The 17,254-nt window shown below is 35.2% G+C and overlaps 1 protein-coding gene across 1 annotated transcript in view; it reads left to right on the forward strand.

The window, feature by feature from the left end:
* LOC138700203 (limbic system-associated membrane protein-like) overlaps positions 1–17,254 on the forward strand; it is a 1,314,643-nt gene that overhangs the window by 1,285,806 nt on the left and 11,583 nt on the right. The window contains exon 8 of the mRNA XM_069826644.1: positions 16,808–17,009. Coding sequence (XP_069682745.1) covers positions 16,808–17,009 — 202 coding nt within the window. The remainder of the gene's footprint in view (positions 1–16,807; positions 17,010–17,254) is intronic.

Here is a 17,254-nt window from a genome sequence, read left to right on the forward strand (position 1 = left end):
TTTGGTTGGATGATCGTCCACCTCTGTTTCGACATGTGGGCGTGAGGCTAGCAGCCGGCTGGTCAGTCTAGGCCCTTCACGGGCTGTAGCGCCACGGATTATTATTATTAATATTATTATTATTATTATTATTATTATTATTATCGTTTAAACAAGAACACTGTTGTGGATATTCTGGTGCCTCTCTTTGAAAATCACAACACAACCATGAGAGGCATATCGATTTCATCACTGCTAAAAATACTGGTTGCTTTTGAGATTTTATGCTACAGCATCATTTCAGGTAGGTTTATGTAACAATACAGCAATAACTGATAATAATGTAATAATAACCTATTTTTTGGTAAGACATAAAGCTATTCTGGTTTTTGTAAAGGCATATTGGTTCCGTTAAGTTCAATGTAAATTGATAAAAGAGTTCTATTCAGTCAATACTTAACATCAAAACACAATAATATATTATTTCAATGTACCGAAGTACATATGATATGACCCAAGAGTTGGAACTCAATCAGAGACGATTCTGTTCGGCGTCGGGGTTGTATCCGGTGTGGCTTAGTGGATAAAGCATCAGCACGTAGAGCTGAAAACCCGGGTTCAAATCCCGGCGCCGGAGGGAGTTTTTCTCCGTTCCATTACTCTTTCATCGTACAATAATATATGTTATAACAACATTTAAACAGATTTAAAAACTTTTTAAAAATCTGTTTAATGTTGTTATAACATATTTTATTGTGTTTAAACAGATTTAAAAACTTTTTAAAAATCTGTTTAATGTTATTATAACATATTTTATTGTGTTTTGATGTTAAGTATTGACTGAATAGAACTCTTTTATCAATTTACATTGAACTTAACGGAACCAATATGCCTTTAAAATTACTTAATGCCAGTCAGGCAAAACTCATGAACATGTTTGTGAATACTAAAACTAAACTCTTAACAACAAAAGCTATCATTTGGTTCAATAAGCAATGCCTTATGTTAAAGGTCATTCCTAAATACGCCACCATTAAACTACGCAAAAAAAAAAAAAATGTTGTTATAACATAATTTATTGTGTTTTGATGTTAAGTATTGACTGAATAGAACTCTTTTATCAATTTATTCTGGTTTTGTTATTATTTTGCAGTAGGTTTGTGTAGATGTATATTTATTTATATTTCATAACTAGTACACTTAGCTCACTTCTTTCTGCTTCTGTAAAATGTTTTCTCGATATTTTGTAAAATTTTGAGCTCTATTCGACCCTAAATCTCCTATTAAAGTAATGTTGTTATGTGTTATGTGAATCTGTTGTTTTTCCATGAAAATAAGGCTGCAACAGTAGTACTTTATCTATTATTCATTCCATTCTAGCAATTAATAAAATATTTCATATTTACACACTATATCGAAATTGTGCTGCGTTTAAAATAACAGCGACACAACAATGTGTCGAAGCATACGCCCTGTAGTTATGGACAATATTTGTTTCTGCGTTCTGGGACTCTCGCCTGAGTATCGATTCGAATGTTTGTGTTACCAGTGTAGTACTGAAGCATCAGTGAAGTGTAACTGACATGCCGAAAGTAACATTCACGAAACCGTCCTTCTTTCAACTGTGATTTGGGAAATTCCTGACAGACGTGAAAGTTGTATTTCATAAAGCAGGTTAAATGTAATTCGAAAAACTGTCCAATATAAAAAAGTGAATCTATAGCATTTGCCGACACCCTATAACAGTGATGTCAAAGCAAGCGCATTTTTCTGACCTTGACGTCGTGCGCGGGCAGCAAGCGGTAAGTATGGAAAGAGGAAGGATTGTGTATATGAATAAGCAACCTGTTGGATTAAGAAATCAGTGGTGCACAAACTTCAAACGGAACGTGAAATTTTATGTCGTTATTTTTATATGGATTCTTTCAGTTTAATATTGTCTATATTGTCTGTAAAACAAAAGTACTAACACCGATTTCTTAACATTGCACTTGTGTTTTAAATCTTAATAACATAATAGAGAGTTAAGAAGGAATGTTCACTTAAATTCCATAGTAGTATAATATTATACTGTATTAAGTGGATAAAACACATCATTCATAAAGAAAGTGGTATTCCAAAGAAAGAGATTGAGTATGACATAGTTGGAATTTATATTGATGGTATCTTTAGCCTTACAAAAGTAATCAATAAACTAATCAAAACGATATTACAGTACAAAGCAAAGTTACTGTATCTGCTTTAAGTGTAACTAATATTACGTAACAAAACACTTATCGCATTATGCTTTTAAGGTGATATTTGTGGGCAACTTCCTATCATCAGAATATTAAATTATTTTCGCGAAATCTGCTGAAGCTGTAGAGCTGACATTTTACAACACACGGGCACGTATCTTTTGCTTATGATGTAACAGTAGTTGCTTTGTTAATTCATTTCCTTACAAACAATTTCAATACACTATCTTCAGTAATACGTATATACGGTATATTAGATTTACGAAAGCATTCTGTAAGGCTACTAAATAAATAGGCCTATACCAGAAAATTTCACTTTTCTATACGAAAAGTTGAGAAAATATTTCTTTTGAATAAAAAAATCAAACTTGTGAAAAATGAGCATTAAAATTAAAATTTACATTCTTATAATGACTTACACTTCTCATGCAAATCTAAAAATTAACATGGATACAGATTTAATAAGTTCTCTTCCCTTTATCTATTGAATCAGTGCTGGCCATCCCTGAATATAGCTCGACCAAGCGGCATATACCACCTCTTTAGTCTGTCTCTTTCCTTTCCGCTGTAAAGCGCTCGGGCTCTCGTGGGCTCTAAAGCGCGCGCTTGCTCCTGTGGGCATCAATTGACATGCCTGCCTTATAAAGTAATACTCAGTTATAAGGACCGCAATTTTTCAACGAAAAATTCCTAAAATAGTTTGATAATTTAATACGAAGCTAAATACGAAAGATTTGTATAACGATTGTTGAAATTTGCACATTGTGTTTTCATCTGATTACTGTAAACGCTGTGTGTGTTTATGATTGTATTTTAGAATTCACTTGTTTTGTCTTTTTTATTTCAATTTCCTGTGGTCCGATTGTTACGACTTAATCTGTGTTTAAACTACACATCGTAGTTTATTGTTTTTAAAACCTAAAATTCCGCTGTTTTCTAATGACATAACCCAATTGCTGTTAACACCAGAGTTACTACCATATGACCCTCCATTCAGGTGTGTAGATTTCTGCTGTTTGTCACAGAAAAAACACATGAAAGAACGAACATCTGTGATAGAACGCAGAAGAAGCACGTTAAGATATTTATACTCGGTCCGTATCGTAGAAAGGAAATACATTTCAAATTCTCCTTTAGGAATCAGACAGGTGTGAAGAAAATAATAAAAACGACGATTCTTTCCTTCAATCAAAGTCTCGAAATTTATAAAAAAATATTAGGGGATTATTATCATTTTTAATGCGGAGGATTAAGGGTTTTCTTCACTTCTCTCGAGTTCTGTGGATGGAGACAAACAGCTCGCCGCTCATCTCCTACCAGACTTATTCTTGTTTCTCCCATGGGATGTTCCATTCTCTCCGACAATATTCACTCATATGCGATGTTCTTTATCTAGTATACCTTCCATAAGTCTATATTGCACATCCCGTATTGATTTTAGAATTTCATCTCTAGTTATTATTATAATCAATTTTTCTGCTTTGGCGTAGTACTAGATCTTTCCCCTCACTAGGTATCAGGGTTGACAAATGCCCCGATTTGACGGATTATGTCCCAATATTCATATGAAAATCCCGAGTCCCGCTTCTATTCAAAGCGAGACGCAAAACGTCCCTCTACAAAATTAATATCAATTTTATAATTTTATCATTACCTAGTAACTATTTTCTTCTAGGCCAGGCTTGCAAAACTGGGCGCCAATTGTGGCGTTGCGTCACTCATCGGAATACGTCACTCATCCCTACCTTCCACCCCCGCGTCATTGACTTAGTAGAGGAGGGGATTTGTGTTCAGTGTCTGTGTTATGTGATTGAGTACGGGTCACAGTGACGTCATTCAACGACAGTGGATGGGGAACTAACGCTTTCCCCATGTTTTTTACCCCTTTTTCGCCAGTTCTGTATCACTGTTCTTACTTACTTACTTACTTACTTACAAATGGCTTTTAAGGAACCCGAAGTTTCATTGCCGCCCTCACATAAGCCCGCCATCGGTCCCTATCCTGTGCAAGATTAATCCACTCTCTAACATCATATCTCATCTCTCTCAAATCCATTCCAATATTATCCTCCCATCTATGTCTCGGCCTCCCCAAAGGTCTTTTTCCCTCTGGCCTCCCAACTAAAACTCTATATGCATTTCTGGATTCGCCCATACGTGCTACATCCCCTGCCCATCACAAACGTCTGGATTTAATGTTCCTAATTATGTCAGTGTCCCGCGTCTTGGCGTCGCGGTCTAAGGCATCCCGTCTAGGACTCGCGTTACGGAATGCGCGCTGGTTCGAGTCCTCATGGGGGAAGAAATTTTCACATGAAATTTCGGCCAGTGTATGCGACCGGTGCCCACCCAGCATCATGATGTACTTGGGGAGCTTCGGCATGTGGTCGTGAGGCCAGCAGCCGGCTGGTCGGTCTAGGCCCTTCACGGGCTGTAGCGCCACGGATTATTATTAAATATGTCAGGTGAAGAATAAAATGTATGAAGTTCTGCGTTGTGTAACTTTCTCCATTCTCCTGTAACTTCATCCCTCTTAGCCCCAAATATTTTCCTAAGAACCTTATTCTCAAACACCCTTAATCACTGTTCCTCTCTCAAAGTGAGAGTCCAAGTTTCACAACCATACAGAACAACCGGAAAAATAACTCTTTTATAAATGCTAACTTTCAGATATTTTGACAGCAGACTAGATGACAAAAGCTTCTCAACAGAATAATAACAGGCATATCCCATATTTATTCTGCGTTTAATTTCCTCCCGAGTGTCATTTATATTTGTTACCGTTGCTCCAAGATATTTTAATTTTTCCAACTCCCTTAAGGATAAATCTCCAATTTTTATATTTCCATTTCGTACAATATTCTGGTGACAAGACATAATCATATACGGTACTGTGTCTCTTAGGGATTTACTTCCAAACCAATCGTTTTAATTCCTTCAAGTAAAATTTCCGTGTTATCCCTGTGCTAGGTATACATAATTACATTAAATTTAAATCAATTTTCTCAACAATATAGGTTTGCAGGTAGGAAAAATGAATATTTTAGCAAGTGTAAGGTTTCAGACAGCCAATTTAGTATGAATACGATATTTCAAAACATTTAGAAAGAGAAGTTCATCAGAAAAGCATAACACAGAGAATCGAAGAAAGCTTGTTGAAAATTTTAAAAGTCCTGTTATAAATATGTATATAAGCTCTGAAAATGTATAGGCTACGGTATGTTAGACGATGGATTTGCAGCAGTATTATGCTAAGTTACGAATAAATATGGATTTAAGTATCAATAAATTTTGTTATTGTAATCAGTTAATAAGTCACAGGAGAATGGGGAAAGTTACACAACACAGAACTACATGCATTTTATTCTTCACCTGACATAATTACGAACATTAAATCCGGACATGTAGCTCATATGGACGAATCCATAAATACATATAGAGTGTTAGTTGGGAGGCCGGAGGGAAAAAGACTTTTGGGGAGGCCGAGACGTAGATGGGAGGATAATATTAAAATGGAATTGAGGGACGTGGGATGTGATAGTAGGGAGTGGATTAATCTTTCTCAGGATACGGATCGATGGCGGGCTTATGTGAGGGAGGCAATGAACCTCCTTGTTTCTTAAAAGTTATTGTAAGTAAGTAAGCAATTAGTTAATAAACATTGAAATTTAAATATTTTTGTCACTTGTGATGCCATATCTTGCAAATTGTGCTTTGCAATAAACAGCTGGATAAATCTATAAGGCACAACTACTGTTAAGTCATTAAGTTAATAATTTGGCATAACATTATTACCACAAACCTTTAGAAAGAAGCCGGAGAAGAGCGATGTAACTTAAAGGCAGATAAATATTGTTTTATATTCGGAAACCTGTACCTAGAACATGTTTTTAAAATTAAAATTGCAATTTCGAGATTCATATTAATTTCTCCAACTGAATATAAAGAGATAGTTTTTATTCTTTTTTTTTTTTGTACAATCATGAAAATATCAACTCTGTCCATAGTCATATCACCCTTCCTTTAAGACTAAATTTAAGTACTGCGTATGATGGAAAGTGATGTCACTCCTTGGCAACCCTGCTAGGTATATGGAAAAACTGGGAATCAACAGTCAACATGAAAATGCAGCTCTCTCTTCCCACTAAAACAATGGTAATAATTACAGGACAATAGGCCTAAGTATAAGAGGAATATAAGAAGAAGGGGACAACAAGGAGGAAAAAAGGAATATGCAGCATAAGCTCAGTACATATATGCACCTGTCGACAGGTGATCGTACCCTCACGCAGTTCTGCGTAAATATATGCAATATAGTAAAACTATGCACCTCTCGTCGTGTTTTAGGTAGTGTTGTCTCTGCACTCGGTTTCGTAACTTGTAATCGACTCTACTTAAGGTAGGTGTCCCTGATATGGCCATGCTAAGGTTTGAGAATTTTTCTAGCCGCCATTTTGAAAAATGTAAACCACTTTTTTCTTACTCGTTCTCAGTCTAATGGGCTTTCTTAAAACAATTTCTTTTCCCCATAAAAATAGCTTTAATTGTCCAAAAAGTCCCAAATTCCAAAAGTCTACCTAGTGGCCATATCAGGAACATGTGCACATGATATGGCCACCCTTGTTCCATGTTCTACAAATCGTGATTGTTTTCAGTTTGATAGTGCAGTTGTGTTAAAATTAAATAATTTTGGTGTAAAATGAATAAATATGGCACTTAATAATCTTTTTTATAATTCAAAAGTGTAGTCAAAACAGGTTTTTCCGTAAAAAATTAAATTGTTTTTCTTAAAATACAAAATTTTTGCGTAATCCCAGCTACAAGACATGTAAATTTGTCAGGTGAAAAAATAAAAGTGAAATGAAATTGATAAGGCCATGGTGCATTTCATATGGCCATATTAGGAGCAGGTAAGCTTTGACGAAAATAATTTGATTATGAATAATTCGTAAAAGATACGCCATCAACTACAACACCAATCAACAGAATATGAAAAACTGAATGGAGTACGATGGTTTTCATGAAACAAGTCTTTGAAAAGCATGCACAAAACAAAGGAGACTCACCAGAGAAAAATAAGAAGAGTCACATGAAAACCGCAAAACAGGCAACTGACGCCTTATTGCTCAACCTGACTGGATGGAAAACGATCAAGTGACATACCAGGATGACCTTTCACTGGATGCTGCTGCAATTTAGCCGATTTTTTTGTTAACTAACTCACAATAGGGGGGGGGCCATATCAGGAACATGGCCATAACAGGAGCACCCACCTTACTAACATATCGTCGTTGTTCTCGCAATAACTCCTATGTGACATATTTATCGATTGTCAGATTTTTGCTCTATTAAATAACTTAAATAGTGATACAGCAAATAATAAAATCTCCTATATGTAATTATGTCTTTCCCCCCCCCCAAATGTAAGAATTAAAGTCACCTATGTACGGCTGCCATAGGATGAATAAATGTCTTTCCTTCTTCCTGAAAGATTTTATGGTTTGGATATAGGAGTTATTGCAGGAACAACGACGATATTCATGTACCTTTTGTTCCGGGATATACCTCAGAGACAGACTGAAGTGTTCTATCCTTTCATCGTCTGATATATAACCTCGTTGTGTTAGTTTCTGTCCCCGGTTAAATTTGCTGTAGATGTTTAACTTGATTGTAGCGGTCAGGATTCTTTGAGAAGAAGTGGGTAATATTTTCTTGCGTAGGACCTCCTATTTACCTTCTCTGTTCCGTTGAACATACATATAATTGTCGTTAGAATAATCTTATTCTGAGATTTATTCTAACCATTTGATTTTAAGTGTCAGTGTCACGGGAGCAAGAGGAATGATACCTAACTTGTCTTCTTTTCTTAATTCTGTAAGACCCTAGGATTGCACAAATCTTTTCTAAATGAACTGGCCCTCCTCATAATGAGAGAGTCAGTCAAACTCTTACGGAACCACCTATATAGACTGATTCAATGTACTGGAAAAAACTGATGCGCCATTAAAATTTTTCTTCTTTTTAGCTTATTCTGTTAACTGCCATTGTTTGTTTGTTCACTTGTTTGTATTTTTCTCACTCTGTTATCTTTCATCATCCATTTGTTCTTTTTTTTTTTTGTTTTTATCTTTTATCAAATGGCAACCTCTAATTTGAGGAAGCTCTATAAATAAATGAATATTACTGCATCCATGATCAAATAATTTGTTTCTGGATGACATTCGACCTCGAAAATCAAACTCTGATTATCCTTCGCTGTAATGTCTAAATAGACACTCATAGAAACAAAAATTGACCGGCCGTGTTTTTTTTAATCGACCGCCAAACGGTACAGTTATCGGCATGATTTTTTTTACAACTGGAATTATTGCATAACTTTAAAAATGTTAACGATGTAATATTAAAGAAAAGAAATAATATTAGACATGAAATGTATATGAGAGGGTTACGTAAATTAATTACAGAATTTTTAGAAAAATAATTGTAACTTTACGAACGAAATACAAAATATAGCTCTTTAAGATTTTATTCTCATGAGGTTTTAACAAAGGAAACGTGTATCATAGCCAATTCATCACGAGGTGCAGATATTTCGATATAAGCTATCAAATTAAAATTTGTATTTTTACTTCGATTAATTTATCGTCTTTATTTGATTATATTATCATTTAAGTGTACATTATTGTTCTATTTCGATGGATTTTTAGTAGCACAAGTCCTTTTATCGAAGTTACTAGGTGAATATTTTGTTTGTGGAACGTAAACAGCGGCTCTGCGATCTTTGATGTTACTCTGTGGAGAAGAGAAAGACATCGTCTATGACTAGAATAAGAGAACGATCGTACTGCACAGCTGATGTTAACACCGCCGCGCTGTGTATTAGTAGAAGCAGCTGACGTTCCACAAGCAGAACGACGGATAATAATATCTCGATGTACGTAAACATAAACTGCTCATTGCTAGCAACAACGAATGCACCATAAAAACGAGTCGCTTTTTTGGATAAATTACTAAATTTTCATACAAGTACGACAAAACTTGAGCAAAATGTTAGGACAGCGATAGTGGAGCACAATTAATAACATGTGGAAATACGAAACTAGAAAAAAGCAATAAGCGGGGCCCGACCAGGGTAATTTTTGATGCGTAGAACAGAGTCATTTCTGTTCCGTAGTGAATTGAGTGATATAGGCCTATCGACAATGTTAAATTCGTGTATATTTTGAAGTTTCGTAAGTTATATTATTATCTAAACTAGAAATACAGTTGGTCTCAAAAGTATTCGTCTATCCGACCTATTGATAAAAAAGTTAATAAAGAAAGCACTAAATACCAAATCTAAACTCGTAGAAATTATCAATTAATAAATGCTTAACATAATACAGCCAGAATAAGCTTTGTATCATTTCTTAATCATTAAATAAAAGTAATTTAAGAAAATACTCCAGGATATAGTGCCACAAAAGTATTCATCCTCCTTGTTTACTATACAGTGTATAGGGTAAACATTGGTAATTTCGTGATAATTTCATGAAAATTAATTTAAAAAGCAAACGTATAAATATGTCTTTATTCCGATTTTTTCATCTAAAAGACGATAATTTGCTGTACAAATCTGGAGACATAAAAGACTGGACTCGTTCTTGAACAAGTGCCAAAAATCACTTTTACAACTTAAGCTAAAAGGTTGGTTATTTCGTGATATTACATTGATAATTCCATGTGAGGTAGAAGAATTGTGGAAAAATTCATTAAAGTCAAACGAAATTCTCATTTATTGTTACAAGGCTTCAAACATAGTAATTCCGTCTAATATTCATAGCAAGAAAACATAGAAATACATATCAACACATAATAAGAATGAAATCAAAGTAAAAATTGAAATTCAGAAGGGATCTTCTTTGCCCTGAAAGGGTGAACACTTTTATTACGGACTTTACTGTAGCCTATTTTACTAGGGTAATTCCAAAAGTAATGCATAACATTTGTTTAAAAATTATATTTTTATCCTACAGCCTTGTTATTTTCACAGAATGTAGATACATCCATTAGAAACAAAATGTCATTTTTCCACATAATCCCCGTCCCTTTCAACTGCCTTATGTAACCTAGGAACGAGGGCCTGTGGACCAGCACTGTAAAAGTCTGGACCAACACGTCTGAGCCACTCTTTAGCAGCGTGCACAAGAAAGTCCTCTTCTAACCTCGTTCCGCGAAGGGATCCTTCAGTTTACCAAAGAGATGGCGCACGGTGCCAGTTCTGGACTGTAAGGCGGATGTTTCAGTGTTGTTTATTCGATTTTTCTGATCTGGTCTGTGGTCTTGTGACTGACATATGGCTGTGCGTTGTCGTGCAATAGCAGAACATCCTGCTTCTCCCGACATAGTCGAACACGATTCAGTCGAGCTTGAAGTTTATTAAGAGTTGTCACATACGCGTAATAATTAAAGGTGGTACCGTGTGGCATGATTTTCATAAGCAAAAGTCCTTCTGAATCGAAAAACACAGTAGCCATAACGTTTCCTGTCGAAGGTGCACTTTTGAATTTCTACTTCTTTGGTGAAATTTCATGATGCCTCTGTCTAAGGTCCAAAATGGTGGAGCCATGTTACATCTTCTGTCACAATTCTTGCAAGTAAGTCATCTAGCACTTATAATTGGCACTTATCATGATAACAAATCAAACAGAAGCTACACTGAACCCATTGCGTCCCCTTTTCTACTTTTATCACAGCTTATCTTCAGATTTCTAAAATTCGTATTGTAATACAATTTTTCAAATAGTATAAAATGTAACGCTTAATACTCAACAAAATTTCGCCTCAAACAGCTAAAATTTCTATCCGTAAACCTAAGCTTATATGGCGACTACAGCTGTATCTAAAATTCTAAAAACATTTCCTAAATTTTCATTATGATATAATAAATCATTGTACCAAATATCATATGCATACCTTTAGTAATACCCCTATTATGTAATTACAAACATCCACACAATTTGTACGCCTGAGAAGTCAACGCTAACTTGCTCTCTCCAAACACAAAAGCTCACTGAAGCAGCTACAATAGTCACTCAAAGCGTAACTGTATGTTTTTGGAAACCGGACAACATATGCAATCCTTTGGCAGAAATTTTAATCTCGTAACACCATTGGTTAGTTCACAAAAGAGCACAGAAAAAGTATCACGAAATAACCACTGCCACGAAATTACCAATGTTTACCCTACATGATGTGCTAGTCTGTGATTCAGTCAGTATTAAATACGGTGTCTGTGAGTAAACAGAGTCGAAATGGTGAAGACAAAGGAAAGGATCCTTGTTGAACGCGAACGAATTATTCAATTACATGAAGAATGGAACTCTCAAAGAGAAATTGCCAATAAAACAGGAATACCGCGGACAACAATGTCCAGTATCATTAAGAGATATCAGACATCATCATCATCTGTAATCAATACACCAAGGAAGCTGGCACGACGTAAAGGGGGAAGCATTCTAGGACTGTGCAAAAAAATCCTCATGTTTCTGGCCCTACACTTCGATCGGAGGTAATATCTTCAACTGATAAGAACATCAGCACCGAAACAGTTAGACTTTGTTACATAGAGCTGGTTTGAATGGACGTATAAGCCGGAAAAAGCCATGGGCAAATAACGTGAACCGTAAGAAGAGGTTAGAGTTTGCAAAGCAGTATGTTAGCAAGCCACCTGAGCTTTCAAAACAATAATTATTTACTAATGAGCGTAATTTTTCCCTCATTAGATTCTTCTGACAAGCGACAGGTATGGAGAAAGAAGAACGAGGAGCTCCAATCTAAGAATCTACAGGTCACAATAAAACATGGGCGAATATACATAATGATATGGGAGTACATATCGGAGACTGGGTAGATGAATAACATGAAATGGCTACAACTATGAACAAGATGAATTATTTGAATATCCTAAAACAGCATGTGACGCCAAGTGTGCAAAAATTAGGCATCGATGGCGACTTATTTTTTCAGCACACTACTTGGGTTTTTAAGGAATGGCTTCTACGGAGTATACAGTACACTTCATGTGCTACATACACCTCCCCAGTCTTTGGATTTAAAAGCGATAGAGCATTTATGGGCGGAACTTAAGTAAAATATGTACAAAAGACAGGTTACAAGTACAGACAGTGCTTAGCTGAAGAATGGAACACAATAGGACCAAAAGTGACATAAAACCTTGTACAATCCATGCCAAGAAGACTTCAAGCAGGCATTGCTTCCTAAGGACAGTCCACAGAGTACTGATATGCAGTTAAAGACTTGTGAATTTATTATTTATTGTAGTGAACGATTACTTTTGCGACACTGCTTTTTCCAAGGAAATGTTATTTGTTTCATTTGTTTTTCACAAGCCACTGTCCAAGATAGATTTATTATGCTGTCATGTCTTAATGTGCTAATCAATGCAGATTGTAATTTCAAAATGCACTATTTTTCAGTTTGCATTCTTTTCACGTTCCTTTTCATTGAAAGTAGTGACCGGACGAATACTTTTGAGACGAACTGTATATAACGGCAGAATAGATTAGGGTCATTCTAAAGACATGGGAGGAAAAACAGAAAGTGGAATCATAAAGATATTATGTTACGTAATTTCGATAGTCTAAAGCTGCACTGCATGGCCGCTACGAAGACATTTCTAAACCGGCCAGTTTTTCTTTCTATGAGTGTCCATGTACACATTTTAACCCATACTTAAGTTATATAGTAGTAAGCTCTCGGAATCATCATTTTTCCTTTACTCTAAGCACTTGGAGATTTCTGTTTCTTAATATGAAGTTAGTATCATCAGATAGCACAGGTCTGGTCCACTCTCTTAGTATTCCGCTCAGGTTCGATTCCGTATTGATTACAACCGAATCCAACTCCCTAAGGAGAAGGAGCACTATGCGACCTGCACTTTCTGCCCTTCTGTCGGTTATATAGAACATGTCTCTGTACTCACGGTCTACAGAACAAATACGAGTTTCATTGTTCTGGTCATTCCTACAAATTGAATTGTTACTTTTCCAATAAAATTAATACAGTGTTAGGTACTATAAACAATCTTTCCGATTACAAACTTGAATAACTATCGTTAGGAGACACTTAGATACATGATATTGGTATCAATGGAAAGAGAAACTCAAAAATATTTTGTTATCCATTCTGTTAAATCACATGTGCTACTCTTAAATCAGAAAAAAATTAGGAAACATGAAATTGGTATCAACAGAAACAGAAACTCCAACAATTTTTTTTTCACTGGAAAACATGAAACAGAAAGAGTAACATTTGGTTCACAACCGTAAGTAAGTCACATGTGCTCAATGTGATCTCCTTGTATCACATGACACACATCAAGTCTGTAGTCAATGTACTGCCGTACACGTTGTAGCATTGGACCATCCACCAGTGCAATGGCCTCTGTGATGCAGACACGAAGATCCTCAATGATAGGTGGTAATGGTGGCTGATACACTTGTTGTTTTACAAAACCCCACAAAAAATCACGAGTGAGATCGGGGGAACGTGGAGGCCAATGCAAACATTCTAAATCTTCACTGGCTTTTACGGTGGATTTCTGTGGACTTCGTGTGAAGCTCTCTCTCACACGCTCCACATTTGCCTCACTTACTGATGGACGACCGGTTGGCTTCCGCTTACAAATGCATTCCCTCGTTTTGAAGTCAGCCTACTACTTACGGATACTGGGCCCACTGGGTGGGTCAACACCAAATTTTCTTCTAAAACTGCGTTGTACAGTGACAACAGACTGGTATATGTGAAAATCTAGCACACAAAATGCCATCCTGTCTTCGTTTCCAGCCATTTTTTTTTTGTTATATCGTCTCTTAGCAACGAAATTAATAAATATGCGACAGGTTCACCAACATAACAAAAACTATTTGAGTTTCTCTTTCCATTGATACCCATATCATGTTTCTAAGTGTCTTCTAACGACAGTTATTGAAATTTGTAATCGGAAAGATCATTTATAGTAACACTGTATTTTAGAATTATTTACATCTGACTGAGATTATGGCTGATGTGTAGCCTACATCTATTATAAGGCAGTACATCTCTCTTGACGATATGTGTCAGAGGAAGAAAAATTGAAGGGCTCCCTGCCAATGGGACTTCACTTTTTGGTGAAATTAATGTTTTGCTTGTTCGATAAGTTAAAAATATGCCCGACCTTTTAGAGCAAGAAAGATGTGATTCCGAGCATTTATGTTACAGTAGAATTGGAGGTGAGCTCCCAATCGTTCCGTTGAAAAAGAAGGTAGCTCCTGGACCTAAATACAGAGTGTACTTCGGAATTTATTTCACAATTTCTTCAACATTCCATTTATTTCTGAGTTCGTTATTTATAGTTTTGTCTCTTACGAGTAGGGTTAATCCAATTAATGAAAGGGATTCATAGTGTATCTATATTTATCATGTTGACAAAAACGCAAAATTAGCTTCTATAGAAAAGAACGTGATTTCAAGGATAGCAATGGCACAGAAAGCTATTAATAGAAAAAGAAGCATCTTCTACGGTTCTCTGAAAAAAAAAGAATTAAGGAAGAGACTAGTGAAATGCTTTATGTGAAGTGTAGCATTGTATGGGGCAAAAACATGGACATTACGACGAAGTGAAAAGAAACGACTAGAAATATTTGCAATATGTAGGGTCAAGGTTGGTAATATAGTGATATGAGTAATATTGTAATAGTTCTTTTTGAAAATTTATTTCCATTTTACTGAGCGAGAGAAAGATCGTTTTTTGCGTCAACTTATTAAGGGAATATTCGTGGACAAATTTCTGTACAAAATCGGTCCTTCTTTCGCTCAGTAAAATTGCAATAAATTCTCTAAAAGAACTCTCACAATATTACTCGTATCACAATATTACCAACGTTTACCCTACATCAAGAAGAATAGAGCGTGTGAAATGGACAGACAGAATAAGAAATGAATCTGTGTTGGAAAGAGTGGGTCAAGAAGAAATAATGCTGAAATTGAAGAGGAACAGGAATGGCTTGGGTCACTGGCTAAGAAGAAACTGTCTACTGAAGGATGGACCGGAAGGAATAGTAAACGGGAGATAAGTTCGAGGCAGAAGAAGATATCAGATGATAGACGACATTAAGACATATCGATCATATGCAGAGACTAAGAGGAAAGCAGAAATTAGGAAATATTATAGAATACTGGGTTTCAAATGAAAGACCTGTCCTTGGGCAGAAAACTATGAATGTATTGTGTTTAACATGGGTTTTTCTCATCTGTTTCCCAACATTTCTCTCCCGACTCTAAATGTGAAATACAACATCTATAATAAACTAAATCTATCCTACTATTTTATTTATCGACATGTTTATTCCTAATGGTCTTTTATTATTTATTGTCACTGTCTTAGATTTACCCTCTAAAAATTGTTTATTTATTTATTTATTTATTTATTTATTTATTTATTTATTTATTTATTTATTTTGGTGTAGTTAAGGCCATCAGGCCTTCTCTTCCACACCACCAGAAATACAAATACAATAATATAAATAAAAAGGGGAAAAATACACTATAAACAAAGTAAAGCCACACAAAAATATACACAAGTTGTAGTCACTAAAACTTTAAATGAGTGATTAAGTATCATAATTAATTGTATCCTAACTAATTAACTAACATAGGCCTAAACAAGAAACTTGCAATTTTATGTAGTATGTATGTAGTATGTGAGAATTTATTGAAGTTTGACCGTCATTGTAGACCGTGAAAATGTGTGTATCTGAAAACATTACTGCTTGTAAGCTTTTTTTTTCCAACAAATATTTTTTATGATTTTAAATATTTCCATTTCAGAATTATTTTAACAAATTATAAAATAATTATTAAAAAATAAAGACAACACTACCTGTGTTATTGAATAATTTCAAAGCCTCTATTGATATTGATTATCAAAAATAACTTTTACTAATGTTATTTCTTAGAGGATTTAAAGTGAATTTATTTTTTATTATTTAGATATTTATTTTGCCCTTTTTACGTAGCTACTTAGAGATAATTTAATACAGGTTAAATATTAGCATTATCTTCTTCTTCACTTTGTAGTTCTGGGTAACCAATGAACGTTATGCGACTACAAAATCTGATCTCTCCATTGGTGAAATAGTCTTCCTATGTTTCAGGTTCCTTATGATTTATAGTTTAATATATTCATGGCTAAAGGGTTAACTGGTATCCTCTGAACGTGATGACTGCATTTGGACTGACATTTTTATATTTGTTACTATTATTATGATTATTATTATTATTATTATTATTATTATTACTTTATATTGAAGACGACGAGGAATAGAATGCAGGTAATTTTAATGCGCAATTTGTTATCTCTTAATGAAGTATAAAAACGAATAACAGCTTCTACTCCAAGCGCCTTTCCTTCGCTTTCTTATCTGGCGATTGGCTAGTGTGGAAAATTTGATTAAATTGACTGTAAAATAACGGTTCTCTTTAACATACCAAGAGTTTCAAATTTCCGACAACGCATAAAGAATTAATTTGTACTTTTATTAAATCTGCAGATGAATGAGACATATCAGCATCCTGGAAAATGGCACGATGTCATCCTGCAGCCTCCCAACGAAGAGACTTTTACGCACGTCATGTCGTACAACATCAGGGGTCTGGACCACGGATCGGTGTTCGAAGCCATCGTCCAGGCCAAGAACAAATACGGATGGAATGAAGTATCCGACCTCTACCAATTCTACACCCGAGGTGCAGGTGAGATCGACAATGAAAACATATCCAAGTGACGTAAAATATTTTTGTTTGGACATAAAATGCTTCAATATTTGATAATATTGTGGATCCATTTAGCGATATAAATTGTAAGTTACCTGACTTAGCCAATCTCCGTAATTCTGCTCGTGAGAGTTAACCTGGCTATACTCGTACTATAAGCCATTAAGTTAAGAATTGATTTTGTTCAAATTATCGATTACACTTAACGAGTGCTAGTCAACACG

Source organism: Periplaneta americana, chromosome 5 (genome assembly GCF_040183065.1).
Source record: "Periplaneta americana isolate PAMFEO1 chromosome 5, P.americana_PAMFEO1_priV1, whole genome shotgun sequence".
NCBI classification, from domain to species: Eukaryota; Metazoa; Arthropoda; class Insecta; order Blattodea; family Blattidae; genus Periplaneta; species Periplaneta americana.